The sequence below is a fragment of the Rhinopithecus bieti genome, unplaced genomic scaffold (assembly GCF_001698545.2).
Source record: "Rhinopithecus bieti isolate Rb0 unplaced genomic scaffold, ASM169854v2 scaffold_68671, whole genome shotgun sequence".
NCBI lineage: Eukaryota > Metazoa > Chordata > Mammalia > Primates > Cercopithecidae > Rhinopithecus > Rhinopithecus bieti.
The window spans coordinates 330,635-355,350 of NW_016827678.1; the positions used below are offsets into that span (position 1 = coordinate 330,635).

The window sequence follows — 24,716 nt, forward strand, 5'->3', positions numbered from 1 at the left end:
ATTTACATATATTTTGTGTGTGTGTGTGTGTGTGTGTGTGTGTGTTCTTTTACCAAACATTTTGGACACTTACATTCTATGGCAAAACTTTACATTTCTGAGCTCCTTGAGGGTGTAACCATGATTATTTCTTTCACTCTTTCACAGTGCCCAGAATAGTGCCCATAACCAGCTTCCTACAAATTTTTAAAATTTATTAGTTAATGGATCAAAGAATGGAGCAAATGAATACTTGTACAAGTTTTATACACACACACATACACACATATATTACACTGACATATACATGATATAGTTAACACCATATCTTAAAAATGAGAAATTAAATAATTTCCATTCATACTTCATAGCTATTTTCCTCTTCCTTGTATCAACTTGCTATTGCCCCATATTTCTATATCTATGATTAAATAATCTGACATGTACAGTAAGAAAAACACTGATTATCTGATCAGGTTTAAAAATCACTGCAATAATGCATTAAAATGATTTCCTTGCCTTTTGCCTGCCCTAAACTGATTTTCAAGCCAATATCCCAAGTTTCAAATCTTAATCGAGGAAATAAAAATTAAATAATTTCTTATGTTATAAAATTTTAAAATAACACTAAATTAAGATCTATAATCAAGATGGTGTACTTAAAAGTGTTAATATAGTTTATATAATTTATTTCCTTTTATATCTTAGTATTGAATCATAGCTCTCTGAGTCAATATCTTGAATCTTGTTTAGTCTTCTAGAAAGTACTTTCTTAGTGTTTTTATTCAATGATTTAAGTTAATCCAGTTCTATTCAACCTTTTACGCAGAATGAGAGGAATCTGAGAGATTCTTTATGGCTTGGAACCCTAGAAGCTAGTCCAGCACCAACTGTGAAGTATAATCCTAAACTAGCAGTGTTCATGTTGCAGAAGTGGACCTGCTGCATGCATGCCACACAGTTTTCTGTGCTGGTTTTTACAACCCTACAGAACATCAAGAGTCAGTACAAGCTTGCAAAAATAAACTAAAACATGATCAACTCACCAGCACTTGGTAAAACATTGTATCTTAACTCCATTGGGTTGAAGTTATGCATAAAGAGGACAACAGCAGAATATTCAAGGTATCACAGGAGGATCAGCCAAGGTATTATAGAATAATTATAATCAGGAATGAAATAAATATTTTGAGAACTCCCGGAAGCAGTGACAAAACAAAAGTAACAGCTCTGAACTCCCAAGAAACAGCAGCCTGATAACCACAGAAATAAAAATGGTTGCTCTTTTGTAATAAAGACTTGGAATCAGCTGTATATGGAAGAGGGGTAAACACTAACACGCCTTTCAAATAACAACTGGAGATACAAAACAAATAAAAATAGTTCACCTCTACAGAGTGTGTACAGTAGGGCTGGTTACTATTGACCTCATCCACAAAACTGAAAAGCAATATATGGGCATTGAATTTGAAAATGAAAAATCAAAGCCGCCACACAGAAAGTATTGCACCTTGCGTTCATAAAGTAATGCTATTTGGACAAATTCTGACAGAATCTGCTTATTTCTCACGTTAGCATTCTGTGAGGAAGCTAAATAATACTTTCAAAATATTTTCTTTATGAAGACATCCAAAGTTTCTACATAGGGAGTAAAATACTGTCATTTTGAAGGAACCTATGCTTTTTTGGAAAGTTTTCAGAACACTTCAAACAAAAAAGGAAATAAAATCCTCAAGTGTAATACAAGGAAAAATATTAACCAAAAAAAATGCTTAAATATTTGTCTTTCGTTTCTTGGAATAATGTCGTCTTCACATTATTCCAAGAAACAAAATTGTCACAAGCCAAAATACACATCTTTGACAGCAAAATGCTTTCTAGTGTCTTTTTCTGAACTTAAAATGTAACATAACAATGAAGCCTCCTTTCCATCTCCACCTTCCAAACTATGCAGAAGCCATGGCTGCACTCCCAGCACCTGCAAACTCATATGCCCAAAACGGAAGGAGCCTTACCAGACCATCACAGTTGCTGATGGCAACAGAGGTTCCTGGAATATCCACGATGTCACCAACATAAGCACAGTTAGTCTGCAAGGGCTCTGTTTTCCGGATTCTATCCGTAGCACTTCCTGGCTGATGGTTGTTAATGGGATTGGTTATATTCCCAGGCACCAGAGATGTCTCATGCCACTCCACAACAGCCCCAGGAGCTACTAGTTGAGTGTTGGGCTTTAGTCGCAGATGAAAATCTTTTCCAAATGCTGTGATATTAAAAAACAACTGCTCAGAGTTGGAAGACACGTCCCTCGCTGACCTCTTTTTGTGACTCGCAGAAAGAGTATGGGAGAGATAGCGTCCTTCTAGATTTGTGCTGACTGGAGTCACCAGCTCATACTCTCTATATCTCTTTATTGGTAAATCTGTGGAGTAAAAAACGGAATTGTCAAACCCTGCATAATAAGAGAACACAGGAGAACATAACACGGACAAAAAGTGCCCACCTCACAAGACCATACCTCAATGTGCATAATATAGACATTCCTGAATCAGCTCATAAATATAAAATTTTGAGAACAAAAATCATTTCTCAAACGCACTTAAGTAACCCTGTGTTCAATAAGTCATTTTTAAATTAAAACGGTATTAAAATTACATTGTAAATATTCACATCTCATTAACACATTTGCAAACACAAATATAATGTGTCCATAAACTATAAATGGCTTGCTTAAAATCAAGGCATACCTTCAATTAATTTATTATTGGCATAACTGACATCCGCTAAAAACTTTTAACAAGGTTATTATGTAAAAAAAAAATTTCTGATTGTTTTCATTTTTTCCCTGTAGAAATCCTGGAATTTAGACTAATTACAATAACTACATTACATGAGTCTGTAATGTATATACTGTAGCTTACAATGCTGTAATTTATACACATTTTTTCCACCATAACAACCCTAACAACCATACTTCACAAGTGAGAAAACTGAGATTTAGGGGTAGGAGGTCCTATGTCCAAGGTCAAACAACTGCAAAGCCTGAATATAAATCCAAGTGGTACTCCTAAGCCCATATATTCTATCCTACCATGCTTTCCTCCATAAACCTCCATTTTTAGAAAACTAGAAGAATGGGTAAAGAAGACATAATAGTCTTTAAATCAAATATGCAGGTACCAGTTAGTCAAGAGGGAACAGTATTCTCATTTTGCGCCTTATTCCTTAAGTGGGACAGATATCTATTTGAATACAAAAGTGTATTTGGGACCCACCTTACAATATGGGTAGCCACTTACATGTTACGCTGAATTTCACAATTAGCACTTAATTCCCCTGGCTTAGCCAAATATGACTATTTTGTCTATCAAAATGCAAACACCCTTGGGAAAGAGAACAGATTACAGGAACCATTATAGGAATGATTTTAAGACCACAGGACAATGGATACTAGAGAAGGAAATAAGCAGCAGGGCAGTAAGGTGTAAAAAAAAAAAAAAAAAAAAAAAGGCGGCGGCATAGGAAGGGAAATCTAAAAACATGAACTAAAATGTTTCCCACTTTCACAATTCTAGCCTTACACTAATCCTATAGTGTGTTAGAGTGCCCTAAAAAATGATATGATTCACAAAAACTCCTCACCTATGGAAATCACAAGTTTTGTCATCCAATAATATATTTAGAGCATGAGATCTGTAAAGGAACCTACATCTTATGCTCATAAAGTATTCTTGCAGAATCACTGTTTTCATTATTTTCCTGCTTTTTAAAAACCTCAGGCAATATTTGAAATACCAGAAGACAAATAAAGGTGTTTACTTGTGCAACATGTTAATTCTTTCTGTGCATGTTTGTTATAATTATGCCTGTTAAAATTACCAATGTATTTAAATGAACTATCTCATTTTATTAAATGAATACAACAAGAAACACTTGTAAATATTTACTAGCCAAAGAAGTAGTGAGGACTGTAGTATGAGTCAAGTGAAGCCTGATTCCAAAACTGGTGGCCAGACAGTGCAATCCCTGCTGAACTAGACTAGGCACCAGCAGAAACACAGACTTGGTCTTCCAAGAAAGTTGTGAGGAAGATTTAGTCTTCCTCCATAGTGAATACTTTTATAAACTCTAGTTTAGAGAGAAAAAACAACTCAAAATTTAAGAGAATGAGCACAAGTGTCATGGGTGCAGAGTGACAAGAGTGGAAAGTTTCCAAAGTAAGGAGAGGAATCAAGCTCTTCTATGTGTACTGACAAAATCTAGCCCAAATTAACTATAAATGTCTTAAAGATAAAGAACTCCCCACTCAACTTGGTACTCCCAATATCATCATACAAGATTTTTTATGTGTCAGGGTGTCTTGTCAGTTGGATTTGTTTGATGCATATTAAGTTAGTAATACAGGTAACCAGAGAACATTGGCCTTGTCTAAGCTGCTACACACACTGACTTACAAGACACATTATTCAGGCCCATGAGTGTCTGGCTGTCCCAATAATCTCAGTGATGGCTTTTTCTCTAACCATCGGTTGACTGTTTCAAGGGAAAGAGGAAGCAGTACTTAATTTCAGTGTATGGATTTCCCAATTTCACTAAAGGGAATTCACACAACCAAAGTCTAAATCTGTATATTGTACTGATGCCTGGATTAAGTGACTAGAGAACAAGAACATTTAGAAAAATGCAGGGAGGCTTCTCCATACCCAAGAGGATACTCAGCGGCTTATACATACAGTAAGCCACACATCCTAGATGTATGTTCCATTTTTCCACTGTCAGGTAATATGTTCTAAATTTTTATTCAAAATAAGAATGGTATGTTTCTATAAAGCTTTATTTTCTCTAATGCTAAATAATAAATCATTCCTAAAAGTACACATAATAAACATTTATTTTATTTTATTTTATTTATTTTTTTTTTTTTGAGATGGAGTTTTTGCTCTTGTTGCCCAGGCTGGAGTGCAATGGTGCGAACTCGGCTCACCGCAACCTCCACCTCCTAGGTTCAAGCAATTCTCCTGCCTCAGCCTTCCCAAGTATCTGGGATTATAGGCATGTGCCACCAAGTCAGGCTAATTTTGTGTGTGTATGTGTTTGTTTGTTTTTTTAAGTAGAGATGGGGTTTCTCCACGTGGGTCAGGCTGGTCTCGAACTCCCGACCTCAGGTGAATCACCCACCTCGGCCTCCCTAAACATTTCTTAAATTAAATGCTTGAATGAGTCATTTTTCTATTGGGAATTAAGGTAATGAGGAAAAAGATACGATTGGCAACCCTCTGCATTACCATCTCCTGGGTGGTAGTTAATGGAACTGACAAAGGAACTACCCAGTCACCTGCTATTTATTAGCAGAAAAAGCTCCAAACTCTATGATTTGTGTTTGACAATATATCAACTCTAATACAACAATCACAGTAGGTAAATCCTATTACCCCTATTTTATAAATGAGAAAGCAGACCTAGAAGGCTTGACACATACAAGCAAAGAGCCAAAGGAAAATTCCAATTCTCATCATTTTGACTCTGAAGACCATGCTTCTATGCTCTCATTCACTTCTGAATAGATGCGGCATCTTGCTGTCAAATTCTAATTTAAGATCTGATTTATAAAAGAGAACTACCACAAGAATTACAATGTTCTACCCACCTGCAGCCAGTCAACCAATTTTTCCTCTAGCATAGCATCAAAAATTTCTGCAAAAGACTCTTAAATTCCAGGTTTTGGAGGGAGAAGCTGGGAGGAGGGGCAGAAGCTCAAAGCAATCAAAAGCATTTTAATTTCAGATTACAATCACAGAAGTAAACCAAATTATATCCAACGTTCATTTACTGCATTTATAATTTTCACATTTTACAGGCCCAACTACTTTCACAAAGCAGGAAAGCCTATGGTTATTGAATGAACTGCAGAATCAGAAAGCAATAAGTTGGGTCCACTTGTGATCTTCAGCAAATTCTTTATTTTCTCTTACGCTTGTTCCCTCAACTGCTAACTGGAAGTTAGTGACAGTTCCAACTTCATAAGTTTGGTGAGAGTTTTTACATAAGATCATGTAGAAGATTCAATAAATATCAGCTATCACTAATTTAAGTGTAAGTTAGCCACTCATTAAAATAATGTTGTAGTTCAACTTTAAAGTTAGAAACTATAAAACTGTTAGCTGAGGTGGCTGAGGGGCCACAGTAATAGGTATGTGAAGGTTTTTGTGGGCCAAAAGTTCCACAGGCACAGAGGACTATAAATTCTATTACTGGTAGCTTATTACTCAAACATGACCCAATGTAGTGATTTAGCCACAACCCACTGCTATCAGTGCACATATAGTCCATCTCCTTCCTAGTACTATGGATGAATTGTCTGTCATCTCATCTAAGAGTAAACCCTCTACTAGTGCACAACATTCTAGCCCTTCTTGCCTTTTCAAGAACAACTGCCTTTTCAGCAATGTCCTCTCTCTCTTTCCTCATCAAGTTTCCCCACATAACTAGACCATTCCCACCAACAGATAAAGAAGCTGACATCCTATCTCCCATCTTTGACAAAAAAATATTTTGGATGACACCCCTTCCTCTAGGTAATTTTTTCACTCCCCTTGAGGGCAAAAACCTTCAGAACATTGACTCTATTAGATGTCTCCAATTCCACTCTTTCCATGCTTATTCCTTCTTGAACACATTCCAATTAGCTTCTTTTGGAGTCACAAGTGATCACATGTTGCTGAAGTCAATGGCCAAGAATTGATCTTTTTACTTTTCATGTCAGGAGCACCTGACCCAGTTTATTTTTCTTTCCTTCTCAAAATATTTTCTTTATTTAGCTTCCAGGTCATCATACTCTCCTTACCTCACTGGTCTCACCTTCTCATTCTCCTTTACTGGTGTCCCAGTGTTTCCATGGCCTGGAAACAATAAAAAGTCACAAGATCTGATCCATGGACTCTTCTCTTCTGTGTCTGCCCTCTGGAGCCGGTGAGCTCCTCCTATCTTAAGACTGGATGTCTTCGCAATTGTGTATCTCTAGCTCCAGTTTCAGCTGTGAGCTCTTCTCTAGTAAATCCAATTGCTTATGGAGTCCTACAATGTAGATATTCACAAGGCACCTCAACTTACCATTTCCAAACGTACACTCCCAATCTTTCTGCTCTCATATCTGCTCCTCCTTTCCCATGTCAGTAAGTAGCAACTCTATACTTTCAGTTACTCAGAGCAAAAATTTGATTAAAACCATCCTTAACCCTTCATGTACTACAAACTCAATCTTTTACCAATTTTGTTGATCCTAGCTTCCATATACATCCAGATTCTGACCACTCCTCACTACCTCCTTGCTACTACCGTAGTCCGAGCCAACATCATGTCAATTTTGAATGTGCTTCTAAACTGTTCTCCTTGCTTCTGCTCTTCCCCTTAATGGATTATCCTCAAAATAGAGTCAGAATAATTAAAGTGTCACATCTTATCACTCTTCTCCTCAAACTCATCCCACTCAAAGTAAAATGGCTCACAAAGTCCCAGGGCTTGAAGCTGGAGATTCTCACATCTCAAAGTTTTTGTACTTGCTGATTCCTCTGCCAAAGGATCTTCTTCTCAGCTGCCTGGCTTACTCTCTCAATTGCTTCAGACCTTTGCTTAACTGTGACCCTCTTGGTGAAGTCTTTCCTGACCACCAGCAACCATCTTACCCTCTGTCCCTCTTCTGTGTTTTATCTTTCTCCATAAATCTTGTCACCATCTGACACCTTATAAATTTTACTTATATGTTTATTTATATATTTTTATATCTACCAGCATATATACTTCATGAAGGCAGGAGATTTTATCTGTTCTCTTCACTTCATTTCCCCACTGCCTAAAAAAGAACTTGAAGTTACTCAATAAACATCCATGAATGAAGAAATGAAGAAATGAGTGAACGAAAGAGAGCAGTTTGAGCCAGAAGGGGTATGTGAAATTAGCATGCATCTTCTTTTGGCTAAATAGTCATTTTATCACCAAGCCATTAATGATGGCAAACTGCACAAGCCATTTACCTCTAAAGCCAGAATTTTGCTTGCAAAGCTTGTGTATATTTCTCACAGTTCCTGCTGCCCTATAAACCAAACATCTCTTAGTATCCAGGTCTTACCTTTTAAGCTACCAAAAAGAAGAAATGGATCTAATCATTAAAACAGACCTCCTGAAAGACAGACACAGAGCCCCGCATTCTTAGGAGCAGGCAGCAGGAAATTAGCCCCCACGCTGCAATCTCTTTGGATATTCACAGAATTTTAACTATACAGGTCAAAAATTTAAAAGAGCCAAAAGTCAGGGTCCCTAATCTCTGCTCTTTCTTACACTTCAGGCATCTCAAGTAGATGGGATTATTTTTTCTCAAGTTAGTGGTAGACAGCCTTTAATCTGCTCCTGCTCTCTGGAAAGAAAGGTTTTTCTCTGAGTACTCCAAGCTTCTCTCTATCCCTTCACTCACCCTTCCCTGGTGAAAAAGAGTGAATTATGTGGTTGGGAAGTCTGGGAAGCATAAGAAATTTGCAAACCTCAGCACCTCCTCCTCATTCTGCTTCCTGGGAATGAGCCTGATAAGGGGTACATGTTCTCCTTAGCCAGGGGCAGCCCTGCTCTGGACTGGTGAGGCCTGACAAGCACAGGGTGGAGTATTGGCAGCCAGTGCACTTGCCTATCAAAAGTAGGAGCCTCATTCTCCACTTCAGCCTTTTCTGTAAAAGATATTTTCTTTTTACCTACCTCTTTAGTTTTTCTATTTCTCAACTTGTTCAGAAGCTAGGCAAGCAAGAAGAGTATTTTTTATTCAGGATCTCCTCAGTAACTTCAACTACCCCCGAGAAAAACTGTTGTCACATCTCCACTGGCAGCCTAATTATAATGTAAAAAAATTTCTTGTCAGTGAATTCTCTTTTATCTAAATTTCTCACTCTAGAGTTTGATGTCATGTCTTCTTCCTCCTTGTACTGTGTAAAATAAACACATTTTTGTATATATGTGCATGAGTGTATTTGTGATATGCATATAAATTTGTGCAGACATATGCAGTTAATATGCACAACCTACATCAAAAGCTTTAAAAGAGGCGATGTTCTTTGTTTCAATATACTTAAACATTTTTTACTGTCTATGTTAATGTCAACCATGTTAGATTTTCCTAGTGGTTTCCAAACTTTAATCATTATCCCTTTACACATATCTGTGTTTTAGCATGATACCCTGCACATAGTAAACCCTCAATAAATATAGGTTAAAAGAAAAGTTCCCTTAAACTATAACCTGAACGGCTCTGTTCTGTATTGAGAATAACTTGTCTTACTCTCTCTTCATCCTTAATATATCTAAACCAATCTGAATGTTCACCTATTTAGCTTGTCCTCCTGACTTCACCATTTCTGTTCATGAAGTGCTGATTCTCCCAAATCAGGCTAGAGAGCTATTTTATACATGTCTTATAACTTTCCCCCATATGACATCATTCAAGTCCTACTGCTTTTTCTTTAGCAATTTCTCTCAAACTAATTCATTTTCTTCTAATCGCTTTTAAGATCTCATCACCTCACACTGAAAAGTTGCAAGTACCAAGTCCAAATTCCCCACACAGAATTTCTCACTACTAAATGTCATATAAATTATACCAAAATACTGTCTAAATTGCTGTCAGGAAAATTATTTTAAAGGTCCAGATTGAAAATACTTAGGTTCTACCACTTACTACCTTAGTGATTTGGGTCACTACAGTAGTTCTTATTTGTAAATTATAGGTAATAGTATTAACTTTATAGGCTTGTTGTAAAATTTCAATGAGCTAATCAATTCACAGTGCTTACAACACTGTCTGGCACATAGTAAATATTCAATAAATGCTGGCAATTAATGTCACTATGTTATTCCATCTAACTAGCCTCAATAGCTCACCATTACTTTAGGATAAAAGATAAAGATTCACAAAATCTGTATAAAGTAGAAAACAGAAAATCAGAGACTAAGTAACTTAACCCAAATAAAAACATAGGTTTTGTATTTTAAAGCCCTCTGCACTCTGCCCCTTATTTCTTTTCAATATCATCTCTCATATTAGCCTACTGAAACATTCTGTCTAATGTGCTCACAAGACCTGGCTTAAGCATGCCCACCTTCACAGCCCCACTCTGCAGCATCACTACAGCAGAGGACCGCTGTTTTCTCTCCACCAAGGCAAACTGAATTGGGCCCCCAAGGCCTATCTCAAGCCCTATCTTTTCCAAGAAACCTTCCTGGCAACTTATCCACAGAGTACAGACCTCCTGGCCTGAGCTTCCATAGTACTCCCTGTCAAGTCATTTAACAAAAGCAAGGTCTGTACAAAAGTTTTTTTTAAAAATCTCTGTGGGAGAAGAGTTACATGCTTATGTTTCATCCTTTCAGAAACTATAAGCTCTTTGGGGCAGAAGTATAATACCTTAACTGTGTTCAAATGCTTGATATGGTTTGGATCTGTGTCCCCACTGAAATCTCATGTCAAATTGTAATCTCCACATGGTAGAGGAGAAGCCTGGTGGGGGTGATTGAATCATGGGGGTGGACCTCCCTTTTGCTATTCTCGTGACAGTGAATGAGTTCTCATGAGATATGGTTGTTTAAAGGTGTGTAGCACTTTCTCCTTAGGTCCCTCTCTCCTGCTGCCACATGAAGAAGTGCTTGCTTCCCCTTCACCCTTCCACGATGACTGCAACTTTCCTGAGGTCTCCTCTGGCATGCCTCCTGTATCGCCTGTGGAATTGTGATTCAATTAAACCTCTTTTCTTCATAAATTACCCAGTCTCCGGTAATTCTTTACATCAATGGCAAAACCCACAATTACTTTTGCACCAACCTAAGAGTAGTATGAGAACAGACAAATACATAGCCTTAGTGTACACTGCAGGCAGGCAGGCAGGCAGGCAGGCAGGCAGGCAGGAAGGAAGGAAGGAAGGAAGGAAGGAAGGGGGAAGGAGAGAGGGAGGGAGGGAAGTCTAACCGATGGCTCTGTCTGGAAGTGGAGTTTCTTGGGAGAGATTGCTCTGTGTGGGGGCTGGTAAGGTGCACTGTATGACAGACACAGTAGCCCATGCTCTAGGATCATCTTAACTCCTTTATATGTTCAGCCAGATATGCTACAGCTTGAAACAGACATCTTGGTTTCCTTCTAAGTATGTAGCAGAATAAGACACAAATATCCCCTAGGGGTACTAGATGTCCCCAATACACTGCAAAGACCACACTATAGAACTGTAAAAGAACAAAAGTCTTCAGGAGTACAGTCAATGTTGCAAAGACCTTGAGCAACTTCAGTATAAATCTCTCATATGTCACACAAATTTTTAAGGGTCTAATTAATACCAAAGCTACCCCAGGCACATAGAATATTGAAATACTTGTGATTGATGCAATATGGCTTACAGTTCCCAAGCAAGGAAGAGATTTGGGTATGACGGTTGAACACTAAAGTTCTGGAGTCAGAAAGCATTGCATTTGAATTCTAGTTCCTGACTGATGCACTCTTTGCCATCTTACAAGCAAATTCTGAAAATTAAGGCTCACAGAGGTTATCTTAAAAACAGAAACAATAATGGAAACCAAATCAGGTGAAGTATACAAAGGACCTGGCCCATCTAACAAAACTTTAATAAATGAAAAGTGAGCTGTTATCATCACCATCATCACCTCTTAGCTAGAGCTATAGAAAAAGAAAGTCAGTTTCAGATTCTTTCCAAGTCCTAGTACCCCTCAGACCTCTCTCCCTGATAATCCCATCCAGCCTGATGTGATACAGTTAGAAGGACCTTAAATTCCATATCAACAGAGGGCCTAAAATCCAATCTGGCTGTAACAATCCACGCCCCATTACCCAATCTAAAAGACTGGAATTCTATCCCAAAAAGTGGCTGGTTATCTACTATGAAGAGGCAGTTCACACAGGCAATTTATTTTATCAGGTATAAATTCTCAGTACGCAATAATCTGGCCTCAAGAATGAAATCGAATAAGCATTTTCAAGATCAGCTAAAGAAGCAGCTCCAACAACAACATTTCCAAATCCTGAGCCAAGAGTAAGAGAATGACTTTCATCAGAAATGATGGGAGCCAGCTGCTCCAGGAAAGATGCAAGCGGGGTGAAGGATGGACATTAAAGAGGACGCCAAATGCCAAAGGTCTCAGCAAAGCTATAAACACTTAAGGGGAAGGGGACACATCTTCTCTCAAAAGCAATTAAAAATTAATTGTGACACATGCTGAAATTCTGAACACAGTCAAACTCTTTTCTCCTCACTTCAAACCCTCTAGGCTCTTATCACCACAAGGTCGACACCCTCTTTGGTGTGTCGTTTATTTTAATTGCAAATCTATTTTCATAGTATAATATTTTTATGAAGCTATTTGAAAACTAAAGGTGATGGCTTTTTTATTCATTATTAAGAACGAACGAATACGAATAGTTTGTACTTAAATTCTTCTAGTTTTTAGAATCTGGCTTTTTAATAAATATTTGTTGCAACTCAACAATAATTATGTCAAAAAAGCCATTTAGGAAAAAGACAAACAAAACATTCTTTAGTTACTAGAACATGAAATCAGGTAAGAGAACATATTTCAAAAAAGAAAAAAAAAAAAAAAAGGCAATGCTTTTGAAAAAGAATATCCAAGAATTTATTTGCTTAACAATCCTTAAAATGCCAAATAAATTATACAAAAATAAGTTAAAAGATTTTGTTTTAAGTGAAGCCCAAATGCCAAAATTTTAACATTCCAATCTCAGTTTTAAATAAGCACCTCTGCTTATTTAGCATCACTAAGAATTTTACAGTCTCGAGAGCAATGTTAGGCACTCTAAAATTAATATTTCTCAAACTTATAATTTTGCTAACTAGAACTCTGAAAGATTAATATTGAGTATAGAATTTGAAGCTATAAAATTAACATTTGTCTCCAAGAGCAAAGGCTGGGAAAATAAAATAAATAAGAAATGTGGACAGCATTGTTAAAGGTTTTCACTGAAACTTTACTTGCAATAATTACATTTTCCAAATCTAAAATAGCCTGGCTCATACTTTTGTCAAAAAGTAGGAGAAACTGGGACAGTCTACTAGGCCACTGAGCTAAAATCAAGTCATCAGCAGGGCTGCATTTTTTTTGGAAGCCATAAGAAAGAATCTGTTTCCCTCCTTTTTCCAGCTTTTGGAGGCCACTGGCATCACCTGGCTTATAGTCCCCCTTCCTCCATCCTCAGAACCAGCAACAGGGGACTAAGTCCTCCTGCTGCCACCTCTCTGGTTCTCTCTCTTTTGCCTCCCTCTTCCATTTATAAAGACTCCTACTCTGATTATCCAGGATAATCTCTCTATTTTAAGGTCATTTGATTGTCAACCTTAATTCCATCTGCAAACTTAATCCCCCTTTGGCATGTAACATGACATACTTGCAGGTTTCAAGGATACAGGCACAGACATCTTTGGCGTGCCATTATTCTGCCTGCCACAGCCACTATCTCCCATCAATGTGCTGGAAAGCTATTGCATTTGAGGTATTACTGGTATGCTGTGTGACTCTTCAGCATGCATCTCTCTTTTTTATTTAGCTGCACACTGATTTCACTTCAGGTTAACCACGTCACACTCCAGTCACACTCCTTTTAAATCAGGGGTAAAACGCCCCAATCCAGGCGAATCAAAGTACGGCATCCCCTGACCACAGTGAATGATTCAAGCTTATGACTAAATCAAGTAGCCAATAAAATCTCTACCAGGAAATGTACTGGACCTGTCAAAAAAGAGGTGTCTGTCTTCTGGTGTGAAAGGTAGAATGATAGCCTGGAGATGACAGCAACAGTCTTTGCCACAAGTTGTGGGAGGTGTAGGGGGAGGTGAACCAATCCTACCCTGAAAGAGAAATAAAACCAATACAGAGGAAAAATGAGAAAGGCACAAGGATAAAGAGAAAGAAGGAGTAAGAGAAAGAGACAGATTCCATGACGGTATTATTTAAACTCTAGATCCAACTATACCTGACTTTGAAACCTCATCAATTTTGTTTTCCTTAACCTGTGTGAACTGGGTTCCTGTCACGTGCATCCAAAGGAGTCATGACTTCCATGATTTCTTTTAGCAAAATGGAATGAAGGGAATTCCAGCAAAATAAGGTGTAAGAAGTAAAAGAATTGTATCTGGTAAACATAAAATAGAGTTGGCATGGAATCCATTTGGAATAACTGGTTTTGCACCATTCATTTCTCAACTCCCTCTCTCTACAGCTATATTACAATTAATTAAACAATACTATGCTGAGATACAAACATGAAGATAATACCTGAAAATAGAACTCTCAAAGAGCTGTCACATGGTGATCTGACTGGTTGGATAGTTTGTTACAAGTCCATGGCACAGGAAATTAAAGTTCCTGGAAATTCATGGTGATAGGCAGACCTATCTAAAATGTAGGGATTAGAATGAAGTACCTCTCTTTGAGTAAAAGTTTAAAAAAGAAACAGCACAAGTCAAAGACACACTAATAACAATAGTTGTGATTCTATCTTGTTTACAATGTACCAGCATTTTATGAATGCTATGAAGTAATAGTAGTATTTTCATGAGACTATGGCAAAGTAATTTATGGATTAAATGTTATTCCCATTAAACTACCATTGTCATTATTCACAGAATTTTTAAAAACTATTTTAAAATTCATATGGAACCAAAAAAGAGCTCATATAGCCAAGACAGTCCTAAACAAAAAGAACAAAGCTGGAGGCATCAAACTACCTGACTTCAAACTATACTACAAGGCTACAATAACCCAAACAGCATGTTACTGATACAAAAACATACACACGGGCCAGTGGAATAGAACAGAGAACTCAGAAATAACATTGCACATCTACAACCATTTGATTTTCAACAAACCTGACAAAAACAAGCAATGGGGAAAGGACTCCCTATTTAATAAGTGGTGTTGGGAGACCTGGCTAGTCATATGCAGAAAACTGAAACCAGACCCCTTCCTTACACCTTACTTAAAAATTAACTCGGCCGGGCGCGGTGGCTCAAGCCTGTAATCCCAGCACTTTGGGAGGCCGAGACGGGTGGATCACGAGGTCAGGAGATCGAGACCATCCTGGCTAACACGGTGAAAACCCGTCTCTACTAAAAAAAAAAAACTACAAAAAACTAGCCNATGATGAAATTGCCAAAAGCAATTTCAACAAAAGCAAAAATTGACAAATGGGATCTAATTAAACTAAAGAGTTTCTACACAGCAAAAATGTTCATTGCAGCACTATTCACAATAATAAAGACATGAAATCAACCCATATGCCAATCACTGACAGACTGGATAAAGAAAAGGTGGTATATATACACCATGGAATACTATGCAGCCATAAAAAGGAACAAGATCATGTCCTTTGCAGGAACATGGATGGAGCTGGAAGCCATTATCCTCAGCAAACTAATTCAGGAACAGAAAACCAAGCACCACATGTTTTCACTCATAAGTGGGAGCTGAACAATGAGAACACATATACACAGGTGGGCAGCAACACACGCTGGGGCCCATTGTGGTGTGGGGTGGAGGAGAAGAGAATACTAGGAAAAATAGCTAGGACATGCTGGGCTTAATACCTAGGTGATAGGTTGATAGGTGCAGCAAACCACCATGATACACATTTACCTATGTAACTAACCTGCACGTCCTACACATGTACACTGGAACTTAAAATTAAAATTAAAATTTTTTCTAAAATGTAGTATTATGCCTCTTACACACAAGAAAGTAACACTTTGAGAGGTTAAGGTTACCAGCTAGAAAGTGGTGGAGTTGGGATTTTAAACTACACAGTCAACAGTGTCTGTGCTCCTGACCACTTGATAGAGGAAATCGAATATTCATAGGTCCTCTCCTGTATATATAGATTTAGATTTTAGATTAAGAAATGGGACCAGGGCCAGACACCGTGGCTCACGCCTGTAATCCCAGCACTTTGGGAGGCTGAGGCGGGTGGATCATGAGGTCAGGAGTTCAGGACCACCTGGAAAAGATGATGAAACTCCATCTCTACTAAAAATACAAAAATTAGCCAGGCATGGTAGCACACACCTTTAGTCCCAGCTACTCGGGAGGCTGAGGCAGAGAATTGCTTGAACCTAGAAGGCAGAGGTTGCAGTGAGCGGACATCGTGCCACTACACTCCAGCCTGAGCGACAGAGTGAGACTCTGTCTCAAAAAAAAGAAAAAAGAAATGGGGCCAGGGTAGTCCCAGCTACTCAGGAGGCTGAGGCAGGAGGATAGCCTGAGCTGGGGAGATCAAGGCTGCAGTGAGCCATGATTGCACCACTGCACTCCAGCCTCTGTTACAGAGAGAGACCCTGTCTCAAAAAAAACAGAAAGAAGAAAATGAACTTTACATACGAAAGAGAGCTTTTTACACGTAAAGGAACGAGAACTGGAACTCATGAATAATGCCATCAATCACTGTTTTGGTTTGCATATCTAATATACAAATATACTTACTAAATATTAAGAAAAATTGTTGGAAATGTGATTTAATATCTAAGACCACAGTATCTGAGGCATCATATATTTAATCCTTCTTTTCTTGCTACGAGTTTCCTAATAGCTATTTTTGTTTTATCAGTCATTTCAAGAGCAAGATATACTGTTTCATGCTGCTCACAATTTGTTCTAAATTCCACGAAGATTCATCATGCTGAATTTGTGGCAATCATTTTCCTAAACAAGAGACTGACATTTTACCACAAAATTTCTCCTAGGGATTTACAGTTAGTCAGCAAAGTCATGTAAACTTCTTTGGAAAATCAGGAGGTATAAATAATACGTGGGAACAGAGGTTGCTATCCTAGGAAACTTCCCATGCTCCACTATGCATTTTAAGGAATATACAACTCTCAAATTGTACTGTATGAGGTAGATGAGTCTTCTTGTAGTACTAATAAAATTACAAAATCATTTGTATAATTATTCATATTCATTGGGTACTTGAGAGTTAGAAAAATTAGGAATTCACTGCATCTTTCAGATTGCATAACCAAATATTTAAAATTATATTCAAACATCAAAAGCAGACAGAATTAATTCTAAAGTGAAATTTTAAAAATCAATGCCTTCCTAAGTTGCTAGTAGGAGTTCAGATCATCCAGACTTGTTCAAAAGCCATTTGTCAAAATGTATCATGTGAATTTGTTTTTACTCAGTAAGCAACTTCTGGGGCTCTCACCTAAAGTAGTCACTTGAAATGCAGGCAATGACATATACATACACAACACTGTGTGGCAACATTCACTATCATGGGAAAATAAATACAATTAGGAAAATGATTATACAAATTAGAGTTTATTAGTATGATGAGATTAAAATGAAGTTCAGAAGGAGTTTGTAATTATGTTGAAAAGCTGTACTAAAATATTAAACAAAACAAAAACAGTTATACAAAAAATACAGTGTGTGTATTGAAAGAAGTCTGAATAAGAACATGCTAAATTATAACAGCAGTTTGGGAATTGGAATGATTTTCAAAAATCTGAAGAATCCAGAAAAATTAAAGAATATGATTACAGTGGGCACTTGTAAGACATCAACAATCTGGGAAAAAACTGACTAATTAAAAAGAAGAAATTCAACAACTTATAATAATAGAAGTAGTATAGTTTAGGAATAAAATCTGATCTCTACTACAGGAAAGCTAAAGAGAAGATTCTCAAAATTCTGATAATAGCAATCCTCTTTAAAGAAGCATTAAAGTTACATTGAAGTCATCATTGTCAATATATCCTTTCCAAGCACAATAACCCAACTCTTCATATCAAAATTACTCATGATTTTACCAGGCAATTTGGAATGGTCCCTAATGGATTTCCAAGATAATCTGGGTTGGCTACTCCAAGCAAAGAATGCTTAAAGATCATCATCCTGGAAGCAGAGGCGACCTTGAGGGTTTTTTTTTTTTAACATTTCTGAGCAATATTATGATTATTTGGTACAATGACAAGGAAAAGCAGTGAAAGCATGGGTAAGAAACATTTCAGCAAAACAACAATAAGGTATGATAATGGTGATACATAGCATGCTGCACTTAATTAAATTTTCACCTAAGAATCTTGAAGCAGTTAACATTAACCATAATCATGCTCAATGGAGGGACAGAAGATAAATCAGTAAAGCCAACTCCATTATCTTTAGTTTCAAGAAAGAATAATCACTTGAGTAGCTAAAATTCTACATTTTATAAATGATCTCCTTAAACCTCCTTCACCACATTTTCTAGTACTGCTACTGGCAAATTGGATTGACAGATTTTAATCTTAGCTTAGCTTATCTTTCCTGATGCCAGCAATAGGGCAAATGATCCCAAGTAGGCTGAAATAAAATAAAATAAAATAAAATAAAATAGTTGGCATTCCAAAACTGCACATAGAATTCAATTCAATTTACCAAATACTTATTGAGTATAAACAGAAAAGCATAAAATAATGATAGGCCTAGGTCCCTGTGCTTTGTAGGGTGGAAGAGGAGTTCCAAGAGGCCTTGATAACATTGAATAATTAATTGTATAGCCATTGTCACCGTCTTCATTTTCTTAGGAACCAAGTTAGCCTGGAGAAAGGCACAAAACAAGGAAATTCAGAACACAAATAAACCTTAATATAATAATATCCTGCTTGCTAGATCTATTCATTGAATAACCAGTATTTGAGGACCCACAAGGTACCAAGCCCTGTTTTATGTACTAGAGATACAACTGGCATCAAAACAAAGTCTTTGCTCTCATGAGGGTTAATCTAGTGACAATGCTTACTGGTCAATAACTAGGTAAGTACCTCACACTAAACCTTACAAATCAAAACCTGAAAATCGTGAAAAATTATCTCTTAGTAAACTAGATATCTGAGAGAACACGATTAGCAACTTTATTTTTTTAAGATTGGGATGTAATGGAATTTGCAACTGGGGAACAGAAATAGGACAGATGCCCCAATTCCAAGAGGAATCGGGAGAGGGAAGATATGCCCCAATTCCAACTGGGGTCAGGAAAGAGAAGACAGCTTAACACTAAAGGATCACAATGCTTTTTCCTCAAATGATACTCAAGCAATCTCAGTGTTGGCTGATGAAACAAAAGGACTCAGAGAGTTCTTTTTCAGATTTTCCAATTTCTACAGAACTATGATTATTTCCTAAGCCACATGTGTCATTGAGCAAGCCTCCTTACCCAATTGGACCAGCCACACCAGTTTCCCACGATTACCTCAGGCATCCTACCAAGGCCATACTCTGAGTCAGAAATGACAGTCCTCCCTGATATCCCCTAAAAGTATGTCAATGATCTCATGAAACATACTTACACATATATGCAGAAACATACTCAAACACACAGATATATATGTATGTATGGGTATAGGTATAGATTAGAGACGCAGTTCCTATCTGGTTGGCAAAGAGGCATACAACTAGGTCAGGGTTCAAAACCTATTTACCCATTTTTTCTAGGGTGAATCCTACTTTCCCACATACCAAGAAGGTATTTTTCCACTGGCTGAAGAGAGAAGGAAAGAGGCAATATCATGCATGAGACACTATATTAGTGACATAACTACATGTATTCTAACCTGTCCCCATCACAAACTGCCTTCTCCTTACCTAAATAAAAGCATTCCTAGTCTAGAGGGTTGAAGCATATAAGACACATTTTTGAAAACTGACTGTCTAAGTTAAATACTAAGATGTACATATCCTGTGACTCTAGTTATAAAGAGCATGAAAAACTGACACAATCAATTTGTCCTGTTAGATGTCAGGAGAGCAGTCACCTTTCATAACAGGAGAAAGCTTGGCAGTCGGCATGAGGGACGTACAGCAGTGCCAGTAATGTTCAACTTATTGATCCAGCTGCTGACTGCACAGGAGCATTCACTTGGCGAAAAATCGGCAAAGTAAACTTATATGCACTCTCCTACATCTATATTATATTTCAATAGAAAGTATTTTTAAAATTTAGTTTCTTAACTTGTGGTTTATTACTGATTTATATTTAACCCTTCCTGAGACATTAAATTATTTAGAAATTATTTGGGGCCAAGCAATTTTTTTCTAGCCAATTTGTTGAGCAATAAAATAAATAAATAAAATCTACAAATATTATTTGTCTTTCCTAATGTATCTTTGATCAAATAACATGTCCCCAGGCGGTTATATAAAACTACTTCTAAATCAGTTAATAGAAAACAAAAAAAAAGTAATGTTTTCAGGAGTGCATTTTACCAAATCTCCAGGTTAGCAGTGCCTTTACACATAGGGGACAGGTGAGTAAAACTAATTCTATACATAAGATTTTCTTACATATTATACATAAACCAAAGTGAAATGATAGTTATACTTTTGCTATCACAAGACTTGTGGGCCAAAATCTAATTTTTTCAATCTGTTCTTCTCTTCATTCAACTTGAAAATGATAAATAAGAATGGTAATAATAAAAGAGAAATCCCATAAAACAGATGAATATGGGAACAAGTAAATCTCCAGCACTACAATCTAAGAGGGCTCTGCCTCCTCTCTTTCATACTGATTTATCTCTCTTCTGCCAAATTTAAGCACACCTGTACTATTTTCTTCCCTTTGAAAGGGCTACTATAGTAATTTACATTAGCAAAACAACTGAACCAAACTTTGGTTCAATCCAGGGCCTCTTATATGAGAACATCCTAATTCTATCTTAAAATGTTAATCAAAGCTATATATTTTATGAAATTTTTTGGTGGAATGGGTGATCTTAAGACATCTTTTTAATTTGCTTTTGAGAAGTTGGTACTTGTAAGTAATCAAATGTTTAAGTAATTAAAAATAAGACAACTTTCTTCTCCCTACTTTAGAGTTTTTTAAAAAACATTCTCTAAAAAGATAAGGATTGATGGCTGAATGTTACCAACTACAAATGACAAGTATCTATTCATAAACACTGTATTTTTAGTGCAGTTCTCAGTGCCTTTCCTCCCCACTGTTCTGCTCTTGCCGCAGAGGTCTAAGCTAGGGAAATATATCCAACAATGAATGCTAAGCACTGAGTAAGAAGGAGCATTTTGATGTATGCTCATATATTACAGGCTACATACACACACCTCTGGGCCTAGCTCTTGGGTTTCTTAGTTAACAAGTGTGGATCTCCACACTGTGTACTATAACAGGTAGCTGTGCAACTTCTCAAGCTTCATTTTCATTTTCCTCATCTCTAACATAGGCACAACAGTATCCCCACCTCATAGTGTGGCTGTGGGAATCAGTTGACATAATGTACATGAAACAATCAACACTGTGCCTGGCATTTAATAAACAGCCAATGACTTGTAACTACGTTTGCAGTAGCAGTAATAAAAACTTTTCTTCTAAAAGACGGCTTTACAATATCACCTGACAAATACAAAATTTACAGACACTAATACTCTGCCAAAAAGAAAAAGTATCTTTTAAAGTAACCCAAGTAAAATGTGTATGAAAAGACTTTGAATGTAGCCTGGCTTCTTGCCAGATGACTTTCAGTCTCCACATTCACAACAAATACATTACTCTAAACAGCTTCAAGAAAGACCATGGACTTCTGAGTGACCTGTTGCAAGTCACTTACACTCTTTGAATCTCAGTCTCCTCACCCTTAAAATGGGAGTAAGAATCTCCACAGCATCAGGAGAGTACTGGGATTTTAGATATTAGCAAAAGGCCTAACAGTATCTTTCACATCAGGACATAATTATTTTAAAGCAGATTGAATAATAGAGGTCATCAGAGGATTTACCCAAAGCAGAAAAGATTGTAAGACAAAAATTTCCATCCTCTGTATTTCACTGTTCTCTTCTATGTAGCATTCTTGCCTCCTGTTGTACTCAAATGTTCTCCTCCTAAATGCTACAGAAGTTGATGATTTTATTTCATTCATCTCCACATCATCTTCCAGCCCCTCCATCACCTTCCAAGTACATATCAGTGGTTTGTACAAAGACAGTAATAAACTGATGCTTGAAATGTCCAACTGCGGAAGAATTTTTACCTCACTATAATTTAGCCCGAGGAAAGTGGGATCTTCCTCCAGAAAGAGGAAGAGAAGAACAGAAGTGTTTCGGGACTACAGATTATTTTTTTTTTAACCACCAGTGGGAAACATTTCAGAAACAATATTTTGCTTAGCTCACTTCACTCCCTTACTTTCAACTTAAGAGTGGCATCTGAGAACAAAGCTTACCTATTTGCACCATTTCTTCATTACCAGCCTGGAAAGGAGGGGAAAGCAAGAAAAGAAACAGTTACTGGGTTTCATCTTATCACCTTGCGAGTTTTATTTCTCCCATTAATGCTTTCCAAGAGCTAACTAATCAGGAGATGCTAGAGACTGGGATTGGTGCCTAAAGCCTGCACCTTAGTTTGTAGAAGGTTTCACGAGACAATTCCATAACAATTTGGGGAAGGCAGTTGTTTGCCCCTTTTCATTTTAATTTAACACTTATGAAGCCAGCAAAAATACATACACACACTCAATACGCTCTTCTGAAAATTCTACTGGGTCTGGATTAGAAAAGAAAGTCTATGAATTTAAACAGGCCAAAAGAAGCCTAACGGGGGCCTGATTAATCAGATTTAAGGTCAGGAATCAACTAGACAATTCTCTACTTTTTACCCTATGGTCGATTAGACCAGGCCGACCGGAGAAGCTACGAAAACTAACAGAGAAATTCTGTACCCAAAGTCCCATCGGCCCAGTGCTGATATAATTTACTACAAACGGCTCCCCTGGCGGAGCCTTCTCAAGGACTCTTCTGAGAGCATCGGGCTTCACCTTGAGTCTCCAAAGGGCTGGGGGCAGGGCCGAAAAGAAACAGAGCTGCAGTCAACTTAGCTTTAAAAAGAGGAGGAGTTGTGCAGAGGGGGAGGGGAGAAGGCGGCCGGCGCCTGCAGTCTCTGCCCAGGAAAACGCAGGGCAGGAAACGTCTCCAGCCCCCCTCCCCAACTGTCAAACCCTAGCCCGGCCGTGGTACTCCCAGGACACGTGTCTGCAGGATCTCTCCCTGTCCGGCCCAAGGACTTCCTGAAACCCCCGCCTCCAGCTGCCCGAAAAAACCGTGAGTCAGTTCGGAGGAGAGAAAGCTCCAGGAACCCGACTCCGGCGGCAGCCAGAGCGCTGGGATCCCGGACCCAGTGTCCAGAACTTCATTCAAGCGCCCAGACCGCCCTCCAGAAAGGGGAAGCCCAGATGACCCGGCGAGGATGGGAACTGGCTGCGGTTTGTCACTAGGAATTGTTACGAATGTCACAGACTGGTGAAGCCCTAGGTGTGACAAGCCTGGGCTCCCGGAGTGGGAGTCATAACCTCCCGTGCAACTCAACCCTCCACCCCCAAAAGCCCGCACGCTGCGCCCAGCCCTCAAAACACCGTTCCTGAACGCAAAAGATAACAGGGAAGGGTGGGAGGAAAAGGAGGAAAGAAAGGAGGGTAGACAGGGGAGGAACTTTTCGGGAAAAGGTTGGGTTTGAGTTTTTTATTGTTATTATTTTCCACTTACTTGTCCATCAGCTGAAGTCCTAACCTCTACCAGAGCGGCTGCTATCAACCAAAGTGACAGGAGAACCATCACGAGTCGAGTTCACTTTCCAACTACTGGGCACAGCAAATGCCCACAGCAACCCCCCCCCCAAAATAAGTTTCTTTAAGAAAAAAAAAAGGAAAAGGAAAAAAATGCAAAATAGAAACAAATGATCTTCTGTGCTTTGCTTCAATGAAAATGAAATTTGAGCTCTGAGACTGGCCCCCTCTGCTCTTAAGTTTTTTCCACTTCACCTTCTCACCCCGTCCTCCCAACCAGAGTGTGCAGGAGCGAGAAGGTGCTGCAAGCGGGCACAGGCTGAGCCCGGGAGAGGGGGAAGGGACGAGGGGCTTTCCAACTATTTCTGCCCAAAGCAGCTTTTTCGAGGCTTTTCGAGCACCATTGGTCCCTAAGGTTAGCGCGGAGAATGCTTGGGTTCCCCGGAGCACAGCAGGGGGAAGTATTAGCGAGAGAGACGAGCGAGCGGGAGCGGGAGAAAGAGGCAGGGAGAGGGCGACTCCGCCGCACACGCAGAGGTGGGGGCGGGAGGAGCGAAGGGGAGGAGGAGGAGGCAGGCGGAGGAGGTGGGAGGAGTGGGCCGCTCGCCGGCTCCTGTTGCTTGCAGCGCGGCAGTCTGCTGGCTGCTGGCGACCCGCGGGGCGCTAATAAGGCGGCCGGAGCTCCCCGGACTGCCCCTCCCGCCGTGGCGCCCACGTCATGCGGGGCCCGAACCGGCGCCCCCGGCACCGTGTCAGGATTGGAGACCGCTCAGGGGCTGGTGTGGCCCGGGCACGACCTCTCTCCCTGGAGCCTCTCCTTCTCCGCCTAGGGCGAAAGGAGGGGAGGGTCCAGGGGCGCCACCGATCCCGACTGGCGGGACGCGCTTTGAGTTAATTATAGGAAGGGGGAGGGTCCAAGGGCTGGTCCTGGGCTGTAGGCAGTTCACCTCCTCCAACCTCCACTGTTCTCCCAGCCAGAGAATTCTCCCCGAAGTGAAGCCCTGGAACCTCCAGATCTTAACCAAGTGGTGATCTCCCCTCCAGACACCAGTTACCTCCCACGTTTTGGGAGGGGGTGTCCTTCTTTGTAAGCTCTTGTTTAGGCTTTATTCGTTTATGTTAGTTTTAAAAGATACCACGTCC

The 24,716-nt window shown here is 38.9% G+C and overlaps 1 protein-coding gene across 1 annotated transcript in view; it reads right to left on the reverse strand.

Annotated features, from left to right (window-relative positions):
- The window catches only part of ADAMTS3 (ADAM metallopeptidase with thrombospondin type 1 motif 3), a 304,823-nt gene extending 281,164 nt beyond the window's left edge, over positions 1-23,659 (reverse strand). The window contains exons 1-3 of the mRNA XM_017864072.1: positions 23,554-23,659; positions 22,239-22,266; positions 1,995-2,401 (exon numbers count right to left, since the gene is read on the reverse strand). Of these exons, the coding sequence (XP_017719561.1) occupies positions 1,995-2,401; positions 22,239-22,266; positions 23,554-23,622 (504 nt within the window). The 5' untranslated portion in view covers positions 23,623-23,659. The remainder of the gene's footprint in view (positions 1-1,994; positions 2,402-22,238; positions 22,267-23,553) is intronic.
- Positions 23,660-24,716: the final 1,057 nt, after the last annotated feature.